The sequence below is a fragment of the Metarhizium robertsii genome, assembly GCF_000187425.2.
Source record: "Metarhizium robertsii ARSEF 23 chromosome Unknown MAA_Scf_13, whole genome shotgun sequence".
Classification (NCBI taxonomy): Eukaryota; Fungi; Ascomycota; class Sordariomycetes; order Hypocreales; family Clavicipitaceae; genus Metarhizium; species Metarhizium robertsii.
The window spans coordinates 492471-512687 of NW_011942153.1; the positions used below are offsets into that span (position 1 = coordinate 492471).

General features: G+C 49.0%; 7 protein-coding genes across 7 annotated transcripts in view; 2 read left to right on the plus strand and 5 right to left on the minus strand.

Moving 5' to 3' along the window:
- Nucleotides 1-561, plus strand: part of MAA_01398 (Ribonuclease H domain protein) — a gene marked incomplete at both ends in the record, with an annotated part of 1554 nt that extends 993 nt beyond the window's left edge. Inside the window, 2 exons of the mRNA XM_007819396.1 lie at nucleotides 13-255; nucleotides 430-561. Of these exons, the coding sequence (XP_007817587.1) occupies nucleotides 13-255; nucleotides 430-561 (375 nt within the window). The remainder of the gene's footprint in view (nucleotides 1-12; nucleotides 256-429) is intronic.
- A 252-nt stretch (nucleotides 562-813) lies between these two features.
- MAA_11692 (glycoside hydrolase family 76) lies at nucleotides 814-1158 on the minus strand (the record flags this gene model as incomplete). Its single annotated transcript, XM_011412607.1, has 1 exon — nucleotides 814-1158. One exon carries the CDS (start codon nucleotides 1156-1158, stop codon nucleotides 814-816), a length of 345 nt encoding a protein of 114 aa, XP_011410909.1.
- Nucleotides 1159-1422: 264 nt separating this feature from the next.
- On the minus strand, nucleotides 1423-2524 carry MAA_11693 (uncharacterized protein; the record flags this gene model as incomplete). Its single annotated transcript, XM_011412608.1, has 3 exons — nucleotides 1423-1732; nucleotides 1797-1906; nucleotides 1997-2524. The coding sequence occupies 3 exons, from the start codon at nucleotides 2522-2524 to the stop codon at nucleotides 1423-1425; spliced, it is 948 nt and encodes a 315-aa protein (XP_011410910.1).
- A 2818-nt stretch (nucleotides 2525-5342) lies between these two features.
- Nucleotides 5343-6518, minus strand: MAA_01399 (uncharacterized protein; the record flags this gene model as incomplete). The annotated part of the gene is made up of 1 exon (XM_007819397.2): nucleotides 5343-6518. One exon carries the CDS (start codon nucleotides 6516-6518, stop codon nucleotides 5343-5345), a length of 1176 nt encoding a protein of 391 aa, XP_007817588.2.
- A 2773-nt stretch (nucleotides 6519-9291) lies between these two features.
- MAA_01400 (TPR repeat:NB-ARC) lies at nucleotides 9292-11342 on the minus strand (the record flags this gene model as incomplete). The annotated part of the gene is made up of 4 exons (XM_007819398.1): nucleotides 9292-10402; nucleotides 10453-11002; nucleotides 11050-11174; nucleotides 11224-11342. The coding sequence occupies 4 exons, from the start codon at nucleotides 11340-11342 to the stop codon at nucleotides 9292-9294; spliced, it is 1905 nt and encodes a 634-aa protein (XP_007817589.1).
- Nucleotides 11343-13181: 1839 nt separating this feature from the next.
- MAA_01401 (Mitochondrial substrate/solute carrier) lies at nucleotides 13182-14334 on the minus strand (the record flags this gene model as incomplete). The annotated part of the gene is made up of 3 exons (XM_007819399.1): nucleotides 13182-13388; nucleotides 13435-14167; nucleotides 14231-14334. The coding sequence occupies 3 exons, from the start codon at nucleotides 14332-14334 to the stop codon at nucleotides 13182-13184; spliced, it is 1044 nt and encodes a 347-aa protein (XP_007817590.1).
- A 298-nt stretch (nucleotides 14335-14632) lies between these two features.
- On the plus strand, nucleotides 14633-15058 carry MAA_01402 (uncharacterized protein; the record flags this gene model as incomplete). Its single annotated transcript, XM_007819400.1, has 1 exon — nucleotides 14633-15058. The coding sequence occupies one exon, from the start codon at nucleotides 14633-14635 to the stop codon at nucleotides 15056-15058; it is 426 nt and encodes a 141-aa protein (XP_007817591.1).
- Nucleotides 15059-20217: the final 5159 nt, after the last annotated feature.

The following is a 20217-nucleotide window of genomic DNA, read 5'->3' on the forward strand; positions in this document are numbered from 1 at the left end:
TTCGAGAGACAGTGGAAGGATGCGCATCTGTGGAAGGATGCTCCGCTCCCCGAATCATGGCTGCCGGGTGGCAAAAGGGCACTATGCTCGCTGTGGGAAGAGTATAAAAACCTGCCTGTTGCTGGCCCGGCTGCTGGTTCTAAGAGGGCCAGGACTCCGGATGAATTCGAGCGTGAAACAGATATGACGCAGTGGGATGAGGACGAAATGGATGAGCTCGAAACATGGCTTTCGATGAAGGTTTTTGTTGACTTGGTACGAGTCATGTACTAAGCATGACACGCAGTAGAGTTGCTGCCTAGTGGCACGGTCCGTGCCACTAGGTATTAATATGTATGAGAGCTGTCAGCCAGAATTTAATAGAAGTAAGTTCAATCACAACAGTAATCTCAACAGTTTTTAAACTTGATGACGGCAACACTCTTCCAGCTTATTGGCTACGGCAGTCTAAACAGCCTGCAACAGATTGGTTGGGTTGAGTTGATCGCCACCCTGAACCCACAGGATAGCACAAATGGGTTTGGATATGGCCTCTATCCCTGCAATGTCCAGCGACTGTGAAAGAGTCTTTTCCCAGTGCAAACTTATGATTACGGGGCAGAGAAATCGTCTCAAACCGGACATTATCGAGGCTACGCAGTGCCTGCGGATGTGGCTTATCATGGAGAAATAGGCCTTGGGGTCTTGGAAAGGGAGGGGCAATTGGAAACGCCGCTTAAGTTGTATAATATATCTGAATAGCTTCTTTTTTCGGCTTTTTCCCCCTAATGACTAAGCAAGCCTACCCCAGCCTAAGGAAAATCACAAACTTGCCTAAGCCCGCCTGTACAAAATCTCAACCTTGCCTAAGCCTGCCTGGACAAGCTTTTTTTTGCATGAGCCTGCCTTAGCCTCGCCCGGAAGTAAGAGGTTGCCTGCCTTGACGGGACCCCAGGCTGAGGCGTGGCTGGGCGTTTGAATACACTGGTTTTGCTCGTGGCTAATAGGGTATTCCGTAATGTGTTTAATGCCTTTGGCTCTCAGATGTGGTCCAACAATGCGATAAATAGATGGCCACGCAAGGAGAAAACCGGCAGGTGTAGTGTGGTTAATAGGAATTGCAGGCTCCCCTGGAGGTACTGGATGGCCTGGCTCTTCCTCCAATCGATCTTCTGCCATAACAGATACGCCTGCGCTCTTTGCAAAGTCATCCAGGAGATCATGAGGCGAGCCGTCGTTGTAATACTGTGGTGTGGACTCATCCTCGCCATCAAAAGTGTAACGGTCCAAGCTGAGTATATTGACAACTAGCTAGGCGACTACTACGAGTATCTAACGCTAAAGGAGAAAGGAAAAGAGAACAAGAAAAGGAGAGCTCGAGGAGCTCTTGAGCTCCTGAGCTCGACACGTGGTTAATCTCGCTTTGCTGAGGTCGACACGTGGTTAATCTCGCTTATTGGTGGGTCCCGGCCGGGGGCCGGGCCGAAGGCGAGAGTGCAAGCCGAGCCATATCGGGCTCAGCCCGTTACAAAAAGAGCTTCGTGGCGGCGCATATGGCTCTTCGTCCGCAACACAATCCATCTTGATGCAATCATCATTTGGACGGCTCCCAACATTGGACTCCAGTCTGGCCACTGTGCCATCTAGTTGGGTCATTTTACTGTCCATGCACCTAACTGTCTCGATCAAACCAGTAAGAAGATGTTTCACAGTTTGAATAGCGTTCAGAATATCCGCTTGAGCTTTGTCAGTCCTATGGATTCAGGTTAATGTTTCCTCTTATCCAGTAGCCATTCTGCGTCGTGTGTCAGACGTACCCTTTCGGTACTGGATCGCGGTATACGCACTCCGTGCGTTTATCACGGCATGTTTTGCAGGGCTTGGTTTCGTCGCATTTGGCCTTGAGCTGCCGGCATTGATCACAAGCCTACAAGAGTGTCGAAAGTTAGTATTTATACTCACGCGCTGCTCCAGTTGTAACAAAGCTTCTAGTCGAAGCTTGGTAGGGACAAGTTACCAGTGATGCTCTCATGTTTTTCCTTTTTGCCGCCTCCGACGAGATGTATGCACCATACAAAGGGTCTGAGGCTGGAGGGTAATTGTCGTAAGATTCATACGAGGGTTTCTGTGCGGGCGTTGGTGTTGGTGGTGGACAATTGGTAGGGCAACCCGCCCCCAATGGAGGAGGCACAGGGGATCCATTTTGGTACCCCATGTATCGTTGGTGGCCGACTGGAGGATATATTACTGCCAACTGGAGAGGCTGTGGAGGATTAGAGGCTGTTATAGGGTGTGATATATGAGGTAGAGCGTCTGGCGCATATCCTTCAGCGGAGTTTGACCGCGTTGCGTCGTCGTCGCCCACGTCTCGCCTTAAAGGAGGGTTCTCTAGGGGGTGCTGAGGAAACGGAGAAGGATACGATGGTGATGGCGGTTTACTTGAGTAGTATTGAGGTTGTGGTCCAGGAGGATAAACCGGCTGACTAGAGTAGCCTTGCTCGAAAGCAAAATGTTGTATGGTCGGGTTGCCATCCGTAGAGATCATGATATTGACACTGCGCCAGACGAACTCGGCAATTATGGCCGAAAGAGCCACTGCCGTTTTCTCCAGGAAGGGAATCCGGAAGTCTGGGGGAGTGATAAAAAGCTTGGGTAACGAAGGTAGAAACTTTTAACGGTAAGAATAGGTTGGCTTGGGTGCAAAGTCTCGTGAGGATCTGCTCTCAGAACGACATCAACTTTTGTTCTAAGTGGGTACTAAAAAAAGCGCGCTGCAGACACATGAGGAATCCATGCAGTTAGGATGTGCTGCGAATGACGGAGGAATCCCTCAGAAGCTCCTGAGTGGACCGAAATTTGTATGATCTCTCCAATATTTATAGCGAGTCCGTATCTGTGCTCTCTCGAAGTACGGCTGCGAGACACCCCGTGTGTGGCTAGTTTATGATGCACAAGATGAGGAACGGACTGCTGAGCTTTCTCTTTACCTGGACTCTGACGAAATCAAGAGGTGCCGATCGAGAGCAATTCAACAGAGCAGAGAACTCCGGTTATGGGCTATCGATAGTTAGAGTAAGAGAACCGGATTTCTCTACGGTTCAAGAGAATTTGGGGATAAAAGTACCAAGACAAGAGTAACAGTGTTTCCTCCGAGAGCCGTGGAAATGCAGTTCAGTGCGGTGTTGTGATTGGAGTTCACCAGGTCTCGACAGAGTTGGGGATGCCGACGACCTTTGTACACCCCCCAACATTGAGGCACGTTGCGTCCTGTTGGAGGAAAAAGAAACCACCGCGGAGCATGGAAGTCCGTTGATTGTCCATAGTTCGGATACATGATCAGCCTCGACGGCGGAAAAGCTGAAGTGAAACTGTGGTCCTCGTGGCCGAGCAAAACGGAGTTGGGAAGCCATGTAGTGGGGAGGTGACAAGGAGATCGGAACCTATGTGGGTGGGACTTGTGGCAATGTGGAACAAGGATTGCACCTTACATACTACTCCGCTTGAGAGACGGAATTGCTCTGACGACCATGTTTTGTGTTTAACAAGCAGTGGGCTCCGAAGACACCAAACAACCCAACAGAGGTAACTTCGTCAATTTTAGCTGCAGTACATGAGATTAGGAAGGGAACATGCAGAATTGTGCATCAGGTGCCTCTTTTGAAGGCTGAGGTCAACCAACTTCGAGGGGCGAATGCAATACTAAGCGGCGCAGAGCCAGAAAAACGCATCTACGCCAAGGAGGCAGTATGCACCTCAAGATTAGGACCAGAATGATGCGGAAGAGCTTGTTTTTTGTACGATCTTTGCGAGAAAGTGGTTCGGGGTGGCTATAGAATTTCAATACTTAAAAATCCTTGCATATTAACATGAATTTTTGCTATTAATATGTGCCTTCTGCATTCACAGCATCTGTTTTTCTCTGTTGGGATAGACACACGGAAAGCTGACACCTACCAGGCCGGCCCTAGGTCCGTCATTGACAGGGAAGCAACCCAGTCCAATGCGCGGTGGAGTGCTATGTTTCGCTGTCCATGTTTAGCTGTCCATGTTTCGCCGTCCATGTTTCGCTGTCGACTTCGCTGTCGACTTTCGCTGTCAACTTTCGCTGCCAGCTTTCGCCCTCCACCATATCTCATCTTTAAAGTGCTCATGCAAAAGTGGTCGATTTAGTAGCGAATATACAGGCTGCGACTCAAGAACTTGGCTTTTGCACGCACATGTACCCACAATCCACAGAACAGCTTGCATCCGACGTGAACTTTTGATGTAGATATGTCTGGCTCGGCAAAACCTGCGTCAAGCCTCTACTAAATATAAAAGAGCACACTTCCACTTCTACAGCAGATAGAAAATTGAAATTCCAACCTTGACCTGGTTTCTATCCTTTGCATTATCATCGCCACCTCGAAACGTAGGCTACCATTCTATTTGGCCTTTAACTTGGCACTAACGTACAATGCTGCTGTTTTTCCAGGTGCTAACAAATCACACGATGCAACTGCGTTGGATGGTAAACGCATGGCCGAAATACGATATAGGTGCTCTCAGCTGGTAAAAGACGGATAGATAGAATTGAGGCCGCAAATATAGTCGTGTCTTAATATCCCTCATTATAAATCGACTACCAAGAATCGCGAGTTCTCTCGTTTCTTGGCACCCTTTCCCGAAGATTCCGCCACAAATTCCGCTTCAATAAAATTTCTCTAACTATTGAAACGCATCAATATTTATCGGGGCATTCAGATAACGGGGGAGGGCTTCTGGCCCAAAGTATGCCCAATGTGGGGCTGAGGACTTTTCGGCTTTGCAGAGGCTGTTAGGAGCTGTTGCGGCAGACAAGCTCTGCCATGCGACCGTCGTCGCGGACATCATTACCTTGATCTCCGATCTTGAAACGCCCCATATACTATATTATTATCGAGCAGAAAGGAAACGATCACTTCCTAGGGAATTGGGCCCCTCATTTACCGCTTTGCGCCGCACCGCGCCGCACCGGCTTTACGCGATCAAACGAACATCGACAAAGGGAGAAAGCCAGATGGTAAGTTTACTGCAATGTTCTACTGTTGTTTCAATTACATCTAAGCTAGTGCTACAGGGGTTCACAGCACTCCCTTTAAGGCCGGGAATCGATTGGAGTCTTGTCCCTCAAAATTCGGCAACAATCATCGAAGGACGTGGCCAATATGTCTATTGGAACGGAACTTATGTGACGGAAATAACGACTGACGAAACAGGAAATCCGGAATACAGGCGACTTGTTGATGAAAAGGACCATCCCATTTTGCAGGGCGAAGGTATGATACCGATAGGCGTGAGTCTATACGTTGCGCAGGGGAGAGTGCTAGAAAAGTAAGAAATTGTCAATTTAATTTCTCTTTTATCCCCAAGCCCTTCCTGAAACCCAACGAGAAACTGATAACGGCACCTGTGTTTGTCAGACCAAGCCCCATTGTTACGCAGACCGTTGTCGTGTGTCCAGCCCTTATTTCTTCTTTCCGCAGCGGGCTTTCGTTCATAGCACATTCTAGCTCCTCGGGAAATATTTCTCGAATAGCTTGGGGGTCCGCGTCATATAATACTGCTTTGTTGGGCTGCAAAACGATTCTTCCGGGACAGTGTATTTCCCGAAATTGCCCCTTCCATTCCACTTTGGCCTTGAACAGTTTTACGGCGAACTCTTGCACACCTTGTTCTTCTATATCCAAACTCATCATGCAGTCCGTGATTCCAGCCCAATTTGGAAATCGCATGATGACATACGCTTTCCAAATACATTCCCCGCCCTGGTCCACTTGAAGCTTTTTGATAAATTTTCCAACTGATTTGCTGAAGAAGTTCTCTACTCCCTTTATCGATGCGTATATCATCGCACCTTCTTGAGTATCTGCACTGGTCACACGTAGGTCATGATGCATGGATGACTGTCCTTGGAAGGTTTCCGCGAATTGCAAAGTCGGATCGCCCGTGATATGACTTCCTGCATTGTCTTCGAGAGCAGAGCCAGCATCCCGTATAGACTCTTCATCAATACGGATGGCGCTGGTTTCCCGGTTCGAATGCGACACCAACTCCACAAGTTGATCCGCAAGTATCTTCAGGGTTGGGTTGTTAAATGGAGGTAGGTTCGCCTGGGTTAGAAGCAGCTTCTTTAAGGCGCTTCTCTCCTTCTTGTTCATGCGATCAGTGATTCCAGTCTTACAACCCAAAGCACCGACGCAACACAGAAGCACAGGTCGCCCAGCTTTAGCATAGACATCCGCCACGAAATCTCGGTAATCGGAGACCTGAATATGCCGGCGCCTTTTATCCTTGTCATGCTGATGTAATAAGGATGGCGGTGTTGTGTGCTTTGGTTGAATAATATCCCCACACGCCTCTATGAAACTGTCTTTGGCCTTGTCCCCTAGTTGCCAAGGCCAGCTCACGTCTTTTGGGTTGACAAGAGAGACGATTTTCTTAGCATATTGTGTTGTCAAGTTCAATGCTTGGTTGTGTGTGTACCATGTGCGTTGTTTGCGCTTCTTTCGGTACTTCATTATGATGTCGAGAATGAGGTTGGACCGGGTGGACAGCGAAAAACGAGAGATGGACAGCGAAGACGGATCAATTTAAATGGCCAAGGGCCCTGCAATTGTGGCGGAGCTCTGAGGCTGACAACCAAGGAAACGTATTCGCCTCCTCAAGCGAAGTGCCGTACGTTCCTGATATGTCGAAGTCCGTCCCCTGTCCGGATGTTGTTCCATTGGCTGGAAATCATTCGGTTCTAATCTGACAAGGATGGCTCAGCTGCCTGCCGCTCTCGAAAGGAACATAGCGAATGGAAGTTCCTCTTCACGGAGTAAAGCTGAATCCGTGTCATTCAAAGATATGAGAAGAGTCTGCTTCACTTTTCACACACCTAGCGATATCGATAAAACTACGTCTACGCCATTGTTCCCTCTCTGGCACTTCTTCTTTCTACATTTCAATTCGTAACCATATGTTGTCTTCATGGCATCGCCGGTGGATCAGTCAATACAATCCAATGCAGATAGGAGCAGAGGCGATTGGAACAAACAAGTTATCACATCACAGAAATTTGCCCTCCAATGACACACCAAATATGGAGTAGCGCGAGCCCAAGCCGCCACTCCCTTGCACAGGCAACTTCGAGCACCAATACGGCCTGCCTTGCAGCCATCGCATCCTTAATTGTCTCATGAACGGCACGCCTCTGCGACAGAGCCAGATTGCTATGCGTTGGTGACTTGAGAAGCCGTTGGTATGTCGGCTTGATACCGTCACAAGATTTTAGTGTTAACAGCCTACTAGAACGCTAAAGATGAGCTACTCGATATTCGCGACCCGGCTATTGTTATGAGCGCACGAGTCAGGCCGCGCCTGAATGCGGACAACAAGAAGCTCAAGGTCCCACGATACCTCAAGATCGCGGATTACACCTCCCAGGCCGGGAAGCGGCGCCGACGATACAGACGATGACGATGCCGAAGCCGAGCCTGCACAACGGAGTCAAGTCAGGTATCCAGCCCGAGGCCGTGGTCTGAGCCGACAAGCCTAGTCAGAATACGGGCCGAGGAACCCGCCGAATGAATGCGAGCTTTCGCCGTGACCACTCTCAATTTGAGCTTGATGAGCTACAGTCACATGTGTCGCAATCGTCGTGAGGCAACAAGCGTCGACGAGTCCGTGGCTTGGCTGCAGGACGAAGCCGTGCGGAGGCGTCACAGGCCGAGAGGTCTCCGCCGGCAGACCAAGTCCAAGCGTCAAGGAGAGTCGTCAGCTGAGAGCTGTATTATCATACCAGGAATGCAGTCGGCTGCAACACCTTGTTTCTAGCCGGGTGTGGTGCTGTAAGAAAGTTCCTAGTTGTACGACCTGGACTACATTCTGAACGTCGTACAATGTTGACGAACAACCCCAAAGGTCACAATCTTCCAATGGACCATGCACGACCAAGCCCAAAGAAAGTGACTGCGAGTGGGCGTATGCCTACCGTGTAACACACTCGGGGTAGGTTTCCCAGACCACTCGGAAAGCATGTTCACGACAGCCTAACTGTGGCCTACCGAGTAGCGGGGATACCAGAACCCCCATTATTAAAAAATACCGACAGTCCGAAGATCCCAAGAAGTACATGGCTGTGCAATTGTACATGGTTGTGCAATATTCGATGAGTTCAGCGTGTTTATTCAAGCATACGTATGTAATCAAAGGCCGTGTTTGCAAAGTGAGACCTTGTAGACTCGCCATTGAAGTGGTAACACGATGTTGCGTGCATTATTGTCAGACTGGTACACCTACCTCACTTGCGTGAACGACACCTGAAGCTGTAATCGACTTTGTCATATTCACAGCTCCTGGTCTTGCCAAACATCATAAAAGTTGCACTATGGGGTAAGAAGGGATAATGCATGCGGTGAGACAGCTTGATGTGCGCCAGGGGTGCTTGGCGGGAGGTACAATTACTTCCCTGTTTGTCCCTTTAAGGGATTCAAAGTATCATTCAGGGTTGTCCCACGCTAATGACGCTAGCTGATGTACATCCTTGTGCTCTCGTCATTTTCTGCGTGCGTCATTCTAGCTCGCAGCCAACCGTACGTACACGACAAAATTGGTGTAAAAGTCGTTCAGGTAACTACTGGCAAAAGCTAAGCCCTGAGAGAGTTCCTGAACGGAACGCGCAGAGTCTCCTGAGCGCGGATGGTGCGAGACGGTCGTGTTTTTGGTCCAGTCACGGCACAGAATAAGTATACACTAACATTCATCAATAGTTATACATACCATGCAAGTTGATATGATAGTACCTCTGAGGACCCCGGACAGCCACGCGACGCGTGTGGCAGCTAGACGCGCCACCACTTCACGTATTATCCCATTGGCTCGTACCTCAGACTTGGCCCACAAGCTACCCGGAACTAAAATTCGGGACATGATCGATTTCATTATCGATCGATTGCTACCCTCGCTCGATCGATCGATAATCGAAATGGCGTCGATCAATCGAATCGATCACATCGACCAGTCGATCGATTTCCAAGCCTGATTTTTAGGCTGCGACAATTGGCCGTTGGTTGGTGGTGCGCTCTGGAAGCTAAATTTTGCTGCAACTCGCATTTCACTAAAAACGGTCCACGCCTCTACTACCACGCCCACTTACACAAAGATCTGGCCCGCACTCTGACCCTGACCTTGCCTCTGCCTTGGAAACCTGTCTGAAGAATTCTGAATGAAAAACCCTGACCCTTTTATCCCACTCCCTTACGAAATTGAAAAGTATTCAGTTTGATATACCTATCAGTAGTGCCTAGGCTAGGATGATGGCGAGCTAATGTATTCGTGCCAGCGTCTTAACCCTGCAATCCAGTATTTTGCCTCAGCGTGTGATGACAGACTTTGAAGCTTAGCTAATTCAATTCGGGAGCTCTGTTCCAAATCCTTTTGTCCTTGACGTTTCAAAACGTCACACAAGGAAAGATAAATAATGCATGTTGCATTGCCACTAGTCGGAGGAAACTTGTTCATTGCTTGAAGGGCTTCTGTCCACCACGCAAATGCATCAGTCAAGTTTGACTGAACATGGCATAGCTTAGCAGCAATTATGCAGAGTCGCAGCCGTGCCATCTTCGTCATGGTATCGCATTTCTTGAGGTCAGCATAATATACCTCTGCCCCCGCAACATTTTGTTGAGCAAAGAGACACTCCATAAGAGAAAGCTGGAGAATTACTTTGGTTGCTGGTGTATTGTCCTGTGATAATTGTGTTCTGAGTAGTGCTTCACTGTGAGCAAAATCTCCTAGTTCCTGGAGTGTATCGGCCAGCTCAGAAATCAAGTCTCCTATGTCTTCGTCGAAGTAGATCTCTTTATGGGCCTTAATTAAGTCTTGAGATAAACGCAGACTCTGAACAGCATCCTCAAATTTTCCCTGATAGCGCAGGATTTTCCCGCGGAGGATGTTTATGCGGAAAATAATGATATTCTCAAGAGTAGAGACTGGGTCTTGCATTGGACTCCATTTGTTCATGATGCTCAAAGCCAAGGAAAGTTCTTCGTTTTGGAAGTGATTCAATGCCTCTTGGATGATTGCAGACCCGGAAGCAGCGTGTGTTCGCCGATCGTTGTTTAAGTCTTGGTTCAATGTGACAGTTGTGGCTGGCTCTTTCGATAGCCGATCAAGCAAGACTTCTCTTTGTACAATGAGCAGTTCTAGATAGTCATTCGATGAGTGGCTTAGGATTTTTCGGGCCTCCGTTATCATTGTGCGTTTCCATTTCAAGCCAGAGAATCGAGATGCTTCGGCAAGAGCTGAGACCAACCCGGTCATGTAATCAAGTGGCACAGACTCATAGCCATCGCAATCTCTGACAGCGTTCAGGGTGTGAATGATATGAGGCTTGATGGTCTCTCTTATTTGAAGGTTCCTATTGAAGATCAGTGACATGAAAATAATTATAGCTCAAAACAGACTCACGGCGAATGTAGATACTTCCAGGGAATAGCTGCACAAGCCACATACAGGGCCTGTTGCCGCCAAAAAGAATGAAGCTCAAGCGGCAATGTATTCAAGATCATCGTTCTTGTATTGGCATTGACTGAATATCTTGCATCTGCTGTTGACGAGATCAGAGATAACTCCACAAGTCTATCAAACGCAGCTTTGATTGTGGCGTTGGTTGATAATGTATGGCCGAGAACCCATTCGGACGAAGAACTCTCAACCCCGCCATCTGTGGCCCACCCCCTTCGGGGCATGGCTGCCTGGAAAAACATGTCCACAGAGACTTGTGAGTCAGAGAGAAAGCTGAGTAGTATCAACAAAAGCTTGTTTTCTGTGCCGATCGGGGTAGCTTTTAGGACCGCTGCATCCGAGGCTGCCAGCGACTCAGCATTGGGCAATGTCGAAGCTTGACGCGCTTGTCCAAATAAGATCGGTGGCAAAAACACATGTCTTGTCAGCTGGAGGCCTATTGTTGGACGCGCAGAATGAGACCCAGGACCAAGCTGAGCAGACGGGCGCTGATCTATTAAGTGTAAGTTTAGTAGAGAGTGAGGCCATAAGGGTGCGCACCTAGGATTCGTTTAACCGTACTGTCCACTAAGCCGTCATATTTGATGGCCTGTCGGTGAAGGTCTGTTTTCTTACATAACCTGCGCAGCGCAAGTTCGCGAGCTTCGTCAGATGCTCTTTCCCAGCTAACCTTACATGAGTAGTGTACGTGACCATAGATTCGTGAGAACCCACGTAGACCCTGTTCCAAGAAGGCACAGGACGCCAATGACAGGATTGGAGGACTCGACATTGGATGCAACAGCTCCCAGCGTTTTGGCAATCTTGTTCCATTGCCTCCCAACCCATAGCATGTTGTAAACTTTTTGATTGATGTTTTGCACATTTCTGACAGAGTGTTGGATCCGCTCAACAATAGGCTCAATGGGGCTCCCTTTTGGATGAAGCTGGGCCAGTGCGAAGCAATGAAGTCGTTTAATTAGCTGGTTCAAAGCAATGACCTGGTCAGACTGCTCCACTGCAAGGAAAATGCGAACGTAAACGTCGGTTTGAGAAGCCAGGTCTAGGAGCCGGTTTTCTACCCCCCTTCCGTCCAAAACTTGCTGTGTGTTTGGGCAAGGATATGTTTTCTCCAATTCATCAACCTTTTGCAAGTGGTACGGCTGGATTTCGTTGTCGCTTTGTTCGGAGCGTCTCTTTCGGGATTGAGGCAATATCGGTGAAAAAAGCTGAGGAGCTTTACTGAATAGTCTATTTAAAAGTTCTCTCTTCAGCTAGGTTAGCCTGGGCAAATCAGTACGAAGGGAAGTCAGACCTCTTGGTTTGTCAGGGCCGCGAAATCTTCCCGGCGAAGCTTATCGCACAGGCAGCTCATGGCGGAGGTTGGTGACAGGTTCAGAAGCATGCGAGGGGTGTCTCCCTATATATTCTTTACGGCGTAAAGAACTAGTCCCAAAATGTTTTGGAATGGTGGAATGACGTGTTGTGGGCACATGCCCCACCTTTCCAGCGACATGCAAAGGGCACGCTGACCCGCCCGCCCCTGTTCATGCATGAAAATGCTTCGAGAGCAAAAGTTCACAGGCGTCGTACGCCAGCCATGTGATCGACACTTTGATAGCTGCATCATTCAGACCACTAAGTTCTGGTATTTGGTACATTGATAACCTGTGCAAGCAGAGGAAAATTGCGGCCAGTTTCAGACGATACTTCTTTCAATATCAATTACATGACACCCTTCGTGTTGCTGATTGACAATTACACATTTGCCACTGCATTTCCGAGTCGCATATGCTCGACCAAATTCGACATCTGGCTATGCTGTAATATGCAGATGTAATCAGGATGCATGGGTTGTATTCTGAGCGACGTCGCGGCTTCCGTTGGTGATATTGATCTGGGATTGGTGGCCTTTTTGCCTTCAGCTTCCAAGCAGCAAGAAGCGCTTACTATACATTCATTTTTGAAAGGAATACACATGTATGACCGTTGACTGTAAGGAATGAATATATTGCCCACCGTCCATATAAGATCATCTGTTTCTCCCTGCTTGAACTCTCCTTTTCTTTCTCAACACGCAATCACACACATAAGATATCCGCTGACTAGGTAACCCCCCTAGCACGTCCCCTTCTGCTTCAAATCTGGCATAATAACTTACTGATATCAATTTCAAGTTGCTACAATTCCTAAACCAACTCGACTTTATTCAATCCACCGAATCGAAACCATGTCTACTGAGACTTGCGGTCAATGCAGTGGATCTGGCATGGGCAGTGGTGAAGGGGCTTGCTTTGGTTGTGGTGGTTCTGGAACGGTGCCCAAGAAGTGATCTGAATTCTCATGCCCAAGTTCTTCCCAGTATCAGTTAGTGTCCTAGCACGGCCGATGCAGTAGGGAACTGGTTAGGGAAAGGCCCGGATCCAGGGGCGGGACTTACACTTCGTCTTCGTCGCAAGCAAACAATGCTTACGACATTTCTCTGCAACTTTGGTAGCTTTTTACCAACCATTCTTATACACATCGTCGGCGAGACCTTCGTCTTGCAAATAAACTATGTCATTCGTTGTATTGTTCTGCCAACTACCTGTCGTGATATCTAGAAGAATGGGATGATCTTAGTATATGAGAATTGTTGTTACAGGCCATTTGAATGGCTCGAGTATCGTACAGGACCGAGAAACATCTGATCTTTACGGATTGCAGAGTCTCAAAACAAATTCGTACACGCCGAGAGTGATGACAGCAGAAGGAATTGAACGGGCAAGGTGAGGGGTCAAGCCTCCATACAACCCGCCGAGCCCCTCGAATTTCCAGACTAGTTGAAAACAATGCACAAGACCTTTGTATCGGGGCATTCCGTTCTCTAGCGGTGCTTGACGTAATCTGGTCCTTACAACCTACCGCCAAGTCAGCTTCAGCAGAGTTGAAGGGCAAGCTACATACCTCATGAGGATAAGTAAGAAATACAGCAGCGAGCTTCGCCGAGCCGGCGGCTCCGCTGGTGCTAATCCAGGTCTCGAGCTCTCCCGATGCCCAGCTTTTACCTCTCAGCCCGTATTGTATCATGACCTTAAGCCGCTCGTAAATAACAAGATGCATTGCTGTCTCGATAGTACCCAGGTAGCTGGCGCTCAGGCCTCGATAAAGCCCACGTATTCCTTCTGTTTGGACAACCTGGCGAACGCAGTCCATACTATTGCGGTATTGTCGTGTAGTAACACCACTCGATTGCGTTCTTGCTTTGTCGAGCTGCAGTCTCGTCTTCACCAGCCAAATGGGGTTGGTTAAAGTTGCTGTAGCAATTCCAGCTACGACCGCAGCTTGCGCGTGTACTATCGGATCGCTCTCGGCGCGATTTAACATCCACGCGCCTAGGTGTTTGCAATTGCCATACACGTAGAACTTGATGGCGGTAGCAGGAACGACACCGGCAAGGCTAGGACCTAAACCGCGAAAGAAGCCGCGCCAGCCCTCGCCATATCGTATTGAACGGATAATGTGAAACGTTTCGCGAATGTGATTGAAGGCCGGCCATACATGGTGGCTGACTGCAGGGCGTATCGAAGGGCCGAGGGTTTGTGAAGAACGGCTTGTAGTTTGGTAAAAGTCGGATTGAAGTCTTGTTCGAAGAACGTCAAGGGGTGACGTGATAACTGCGGTGACCAGACCTCCAGAACTAGAGGCAAGTCAAAATATGTTGCATGAGTGACACAACCCAGATGCTGCAGGGACAACTTACGCGCCAGCAAGAAGATGCGCCCAAGGCTTAATTATAGGGCTCTCGCGAATCTGGGATCGATTCAACACAACGGTTGAGCTTTGAGCTGGTGAAGCTTCTTCCATGGCCACTGACGATGCAAGCCAGGTGGAATTTCCAGTCCCCAATTTTGAAGTTCCATTTGAAACCGGCGACTGCTACATGGGCGCGAGGGAGCCCAGGCGGGTAACATGACTAATCACTGCAGAGAACATTTCCCATTGGTCCGTCCAAGACGCGCTCTGGAAGACGGCACGCACTTGAACGGCGAGATAACTATTAACAAAAAAGAACGCAAGCATTGTTTTCTTTCTATTCTTGGATGATGCCTTCTTTAAGGTTTTACGACAATACGCTCTGCAACCTTGCTGGTCTTTGAGTGCAATGCCTGCTGCTTTTTGCTTTTTCTGCGCTTCTCCAGACATCTTTCATGCCCCTCCTGTTACTCGCCTCCATAATGGCACCCGGCTCCATGACCGATCGGAGAGGGATGTCTATGGACTGCTCATCGATGCTTACCGCTTACGTGTGGAGGGCATGTATAACATAGAAGGCGAGGCGGACACGGACAGCATCTACGGCGGCGATGCTAATGGACTGCGTGGCTTCCAGCGTTTCCTGGAGCGCGTCGCGCTTTGTCCCGGTCTGCTACCATCATGGTGGAATGCCGCCAAGAAGAGGGACTGCGAAGGACTTGGTATGATTCCAGCACAATGGTACGACCTGGGAAGCGCTGTGGAAATGAGCGATATCATTGAGAACTACGGCGATCCCAAATTTCCGATGCAGCTTCGCATGTTCGCCGAGTGAGGGATGGGTTTGCTTGAAGGCTGGCCGACGTAGACGTTTGTGGCTACTGGTCGAAAGCAATTGGGTGAAATCTTCATACTCTTTGACGGGTTTCTTCTGACGAAGAGTTCTTTGGTCTCGCATGCTATTCATGATATGAATTGGAAAACTGGAGTTTTCTGCAATTGCCCATCGATCTATCTCTCGATCACTGACTGTCATGTGCTGGCAGTTTCCCCTGGAGCAATAACGCGGCAACGCCACCATGACAGTGACAGCTGGTAGTGTGTGTGTGTGCGTATTTTTCCGTCCAGCGACTTTGGTCGCTCAAGTGAGTCAAGTCCCCTGGCTGTTCTCGGGGCATGATGATAGAGGCGGGTCATCAATGCGTGAAGCAAGAGGGGGCGATGGAGACACTTGGCAATGGTCCCAAATACGTATCGACGGAGAAGTCGGTGGAAGAAGCACTGCGCAGGTGCGAAGTGCGTGCCTTGGGGGGGTGAGCCGAACCGAGTCACTTTCGGACCCAGCCCGTGCTGGTGTCAGCTGTGAACACCCCGACAAACACTGGCCTTATCCGCAGGGAATCTTGGTACGAAGGATAATTACGGATGTAAATTGATGTTTGTGGACAGCAGTGAAAGTATCCCCTTGGGCGGACAGGTTATATCTAACAAAATCATTGTGTAAACTTATGATGATTGAGCTCGCATATAAGATGTACATGAATGAACTCGTATGCAATAATATCCGGTTGGTGTTGAGACGAAGATGACAAGGCCAAATTTACACCCCAATAGCCCAAGGACGCGTTTTGAAGGAGTAGAGGGACAAAGGGTTGAGAGCATGCTTTTGCGCGGAAGCTAGACTATGAGCTGTACAACTAAAAAGGGGGCATTTGCTTCATGTGCATGACAGGCAATAGGTTGAGTTGTAGGGCTATGGGTATGAATGATGACTGTTTTTGTAATCGTAATAGGTGCGAAGATTCTAGACTGAGAGCCTGGTTGAGAATGCATCAGGCCTCTCCATACGTACGTTTTCTTCCGATCGTCCAAATGTTTCTTTGTGGACATATTTCTTGGGTACGATGTTTCGGAAATGGCTGAGTCTACTAGTTCTGACATTCTTTTCCTGTGTCTTGGGTGTTTGAAGGCTCACTTTCTGTGTTAACAATACCTGCTGGAGCTGGTGGATCGCGCGGCTTGCAGCGTTCTCGTTTCTACATTCGATCAGCCTCCGTTGTCGTATAAGGGTATTGAAATTCTGCTTACCGGTAACTCACAGCTTGGACAATTGCCACGCTCATGCTTGCTCTCAATTCTTCGAAGGCATTTGGGACAACGCCACCACTGCAAATGGTCGTCAACGTGGCCAGCAACCAAAGCACTCTTGCTCGAATCCCCTTTTTTGGGTATGGGTTCCTTGTGCGCTGCCCTCAAATGGCTTCGCAGCCTATCAAGTCGTTCAAAAGGACTTGACCGGCGCTCACAATCTTGGTAATCGCAGAGAAACTTCCCCTTACTTCGACGACGACGTTGACTCAGGTGCGCACGCAAATAATGTTGATTGAGTTCAATGTCTGTATCAAATGGCTCAGCATCGCAATTTGAATAAAGACAGACCATTGGAGACTCTCCACAATGTTGTAGTCTGTGTAAAATATTTGTTAGTCTAATCAACCATTCAGGAGGGTTGCTAAGCAAGCGACTTGCGGTGCACTCAGATGGCTCTCATGTCGACTTACCCGAAAATCATCGTCCATGGCCAGCTCCTCTGAGTTATGTGGCATACTCTCTACCAAAGCCTGAAGCAATTATTCAGTCTCAGACGAAGATGGACCTGTTTTTTTTTTTGTGAGTGGTGGTGTATGATAGTAGTGGATCAGCGAACGAGATGGTCTTGGGTCCATGGCCAAATGGGCATGACCGGTGGCGTACAACGCTTTGCGCAGGGGTGATGAGGGTTGGGTCTTGAAGTGCAGGACGGAAGTGCATTCACCTTTGACAAACCGAAAACGCCGCGAAACATGTACGTTTGCAGGACGTACATGCAGCATGCTACGAGGCAAAGGGTACAGTGAGTGACAAAAGTGACGATAATTAGCGCGTCATCGCGTCACACCACGTAACCTTGCATCTGCACATTTCATCTTCAAACATCAATAATTTCACCAAAATGGAGCCAACAAAACCAAGACTTGAATACAGCCCTCGTAAGAGGGCAAGAATTGTATCTGTATTTAATTCGGGCATGACCGGCCGAGAAATCGCTGAACAGGAAGGAGTTCCGCTTGCAACCGCGTACCGCGTTCGACAGCGCTATAAGGACCAAATATCGGCTAAGTCTTCGCCACGATGCGGCCACCCGCCAGCGCTTTGCGATCGCGATAAAAGGCGTATTTTCCAGTTTATCTGTAATGACTCTTTTATCAAGAATGAAGATATTTTACAACAAGCTAGCCTGGATTGCTCTATCAAGACGTTGACCCGGTTCCTTATTAAGGAGGGTATTCAGCACAAAAAGGCCCTGCAACGCCCAAAATTAACGCCAGAACTAGCTCTAGAGTTTGAAGTCGGTGTTGCAGGTGTTGTGACTCGGTGAATCGCGCATGTCCATGGACCGTTCGGCTGAAACACACAAGTGTCTAGATCCAGGATCACGCATGTCCTGATGCGGACTACAAGTGGCAACGCAACATCCTGTGTGACCATTTTGAACCGCCCAAGATCGACGGCATTTGGGGAGCTGTCTGACAGTGCGACTGCTGGAAGATTTTTCCACAGCAAAGATGATGACTGCGGCAGCTCGATAATGACATGCTGCCGCCTCTCTGTACAAGCGTCTCTGCACTCAAGCGTCGTTAAAGTGATTCAAAGTGATGTGTCGGCAGACGACACCAGACACTCGATAGAGACTTGGGGCGCACTGGGAGCTGGGAAAGGATCTTCAACAGTGCATCGCGCTGAGGCAAGACATAAACGGCCCGCGCGTGAATTGAGGTTGAAAACCTAGCAGCGCCGTCGGCACTGAGTACGACAATGCCTTCAGGCAACAGAGGAGGAGTTGCCACGTCCTCCTCAAAAAAGGATCCTCATGCCCTCGGAGTACCGTGACCAAAGTCAGTTCACTAAAACTTGCGTAGACGGAGTGCTTGTCTCAGGTCGGCCATTTCCACGCCGAGATTCTGATATGCATGGATGGTGGCCACTCCAGCTACCATGCCTGACTTCTAAATGTTGGCCCTTTCAACCTGGATATTCTTCACCTCTCGTCTAAGCTGTATTCACTCAGATCATGACCAAGAAAAATAAAGCACCGGATGACACGATCGGATGGCGGCGTCGTGGATGTAAATGAGAAGCTTTTACTCAACCCTCAGTATCGTGAGGGAACGTGCGGGTCAAGCGCTGGAAGCAAGGTGTACGCACGGGGACGTGGACCTTTGAGACAGCTAACAATATGTTCTTCCCATTCAGAGTCGTATTGGCAAGGATACATGTCTGTATGTATGTACCCGTTGCGAGATAGTCGGAGCCATTATCATGGCTCGCGACAGGCATTGCGCTCTATGGCTGAGCAAAGCGATGGTAGCCCCCCGCGTCCAAAACGGCGCTGCAGGCATCATGGCCACCAAACCCGTTGCGAAATTGCCGCCAGAGAAAGAGGCAACAGCCCCAATAACAGCGGCCGATTCCGTCGCGACAACCTGTCGCCATCTGCTTAGCGGCGAAACTCCATGCCAGATCACGTCTCTCTGCGAGGTGGTTGCGGCTTGTGTAGGCTGCCGATACGTCTAGGGACATGCAGATAGTAGCACTCGATGAAGTAGAGGCTGTGCGATGCTAACGGTCCCATGTGGGCTCTTGGCCACCGACTCATGGAGAAGACAGGTTGGTATTGGCACGGGCGAGCACTAGGGCCACCGACCCGGTGCCTCTAATTCCCACCGCCCCGGTGGGCAAAAGAGGGCCTTTCTGAAGCTGGCCAATAGCGCCGCGAGCCTCCAAATTGGACGTGAGGGGGAATACCTGGAAACTGCGCCGCGAGCCTCCAAATTGGACCTGAGGGGGACTACCTGGAAACCCTCCGAAGAATTAGGAATAACTAGTTGGTCACTCGTAATTGGAGCAATTTATATTCTGCCCCTTGATGCCTCAAATAGAGCTTCCTGCTCGCGGCCATCTTCCTATTCTGCCCCTTGATGCCTCAAACAGAGCTTCCTGCTCGCGGTCATCTTCAGCAATTATATCATAAATGTGACCAATACCGCGTCTTCCTCCTCGTGGATTATTGGCAAATTCGAGTGCAACGGCGGCTTCAACTCGTTCATCTTCCTTCTTTGACCAGTCGAGATATGCCGTTTTCTCCTCTTTAGTCCATTTACGTGGCCTCTTTTCGGATTTACAGAACTGACCCATTTGCTTCCAATTTTCACACCACTGATAGTCTGTCTTCGAATAAGTAGGTAGATTGGAGGCCTTTCGATACGCTCTGTCAGTCTTTCCCCGAGAGCCTGGTTGCCCTGAGTACCATTTCTGACGATTTTCAACATAAGCTTGATAAATAGCTTCTGGCGAGTCTCGCGGCTGATGCGAATCTCTTACTCCCGCCGTTGGTGTTGTTGCTTGTAATAGCTGCAATTCTAACAATGCCTCATCGGTCGGTGAGGAATCCCTTTCGGGCTCAGCATTTAAGGACTCAGCTTTAAGGTATTCATATCGTTGAGGACATAGTCTTGAGACCCTAGTATGTCCGATAACACCACATGCTGTACACTTTGACGGCTGCTTCCGGCGTGGTTCAGTGGCTTCGAAAGCATGACGGCTGCTTCCGGCGTGGTTCAATGGCTTCGAAAGCACATTTCTCCCGCTGTGTGCTTGATATAGGTACCCGGGAGCCCTCCTTTCGATATCTCTCAAGCCGTTGAGGTTCGATAAGGTGAATAGGTTGACCCTCTCTCTTATATCGCCAATGCGTATGAAACTCATCTAAGGCAAGAGGAAGCTTAGCATCAATAAGTGCTTTAACTCGATGAACACAAGGTAGCCCATATGATGCTGTAAATCTCCCTGTACAAGGTCGTGAGAGGGGCGAGATGCTGTAAATCTCCCTGTACAATGTCGTGAGAGGGGGGAGTTTTCAGCATCTATTAACTTTCGCTGTTCTTCAACCTTTCG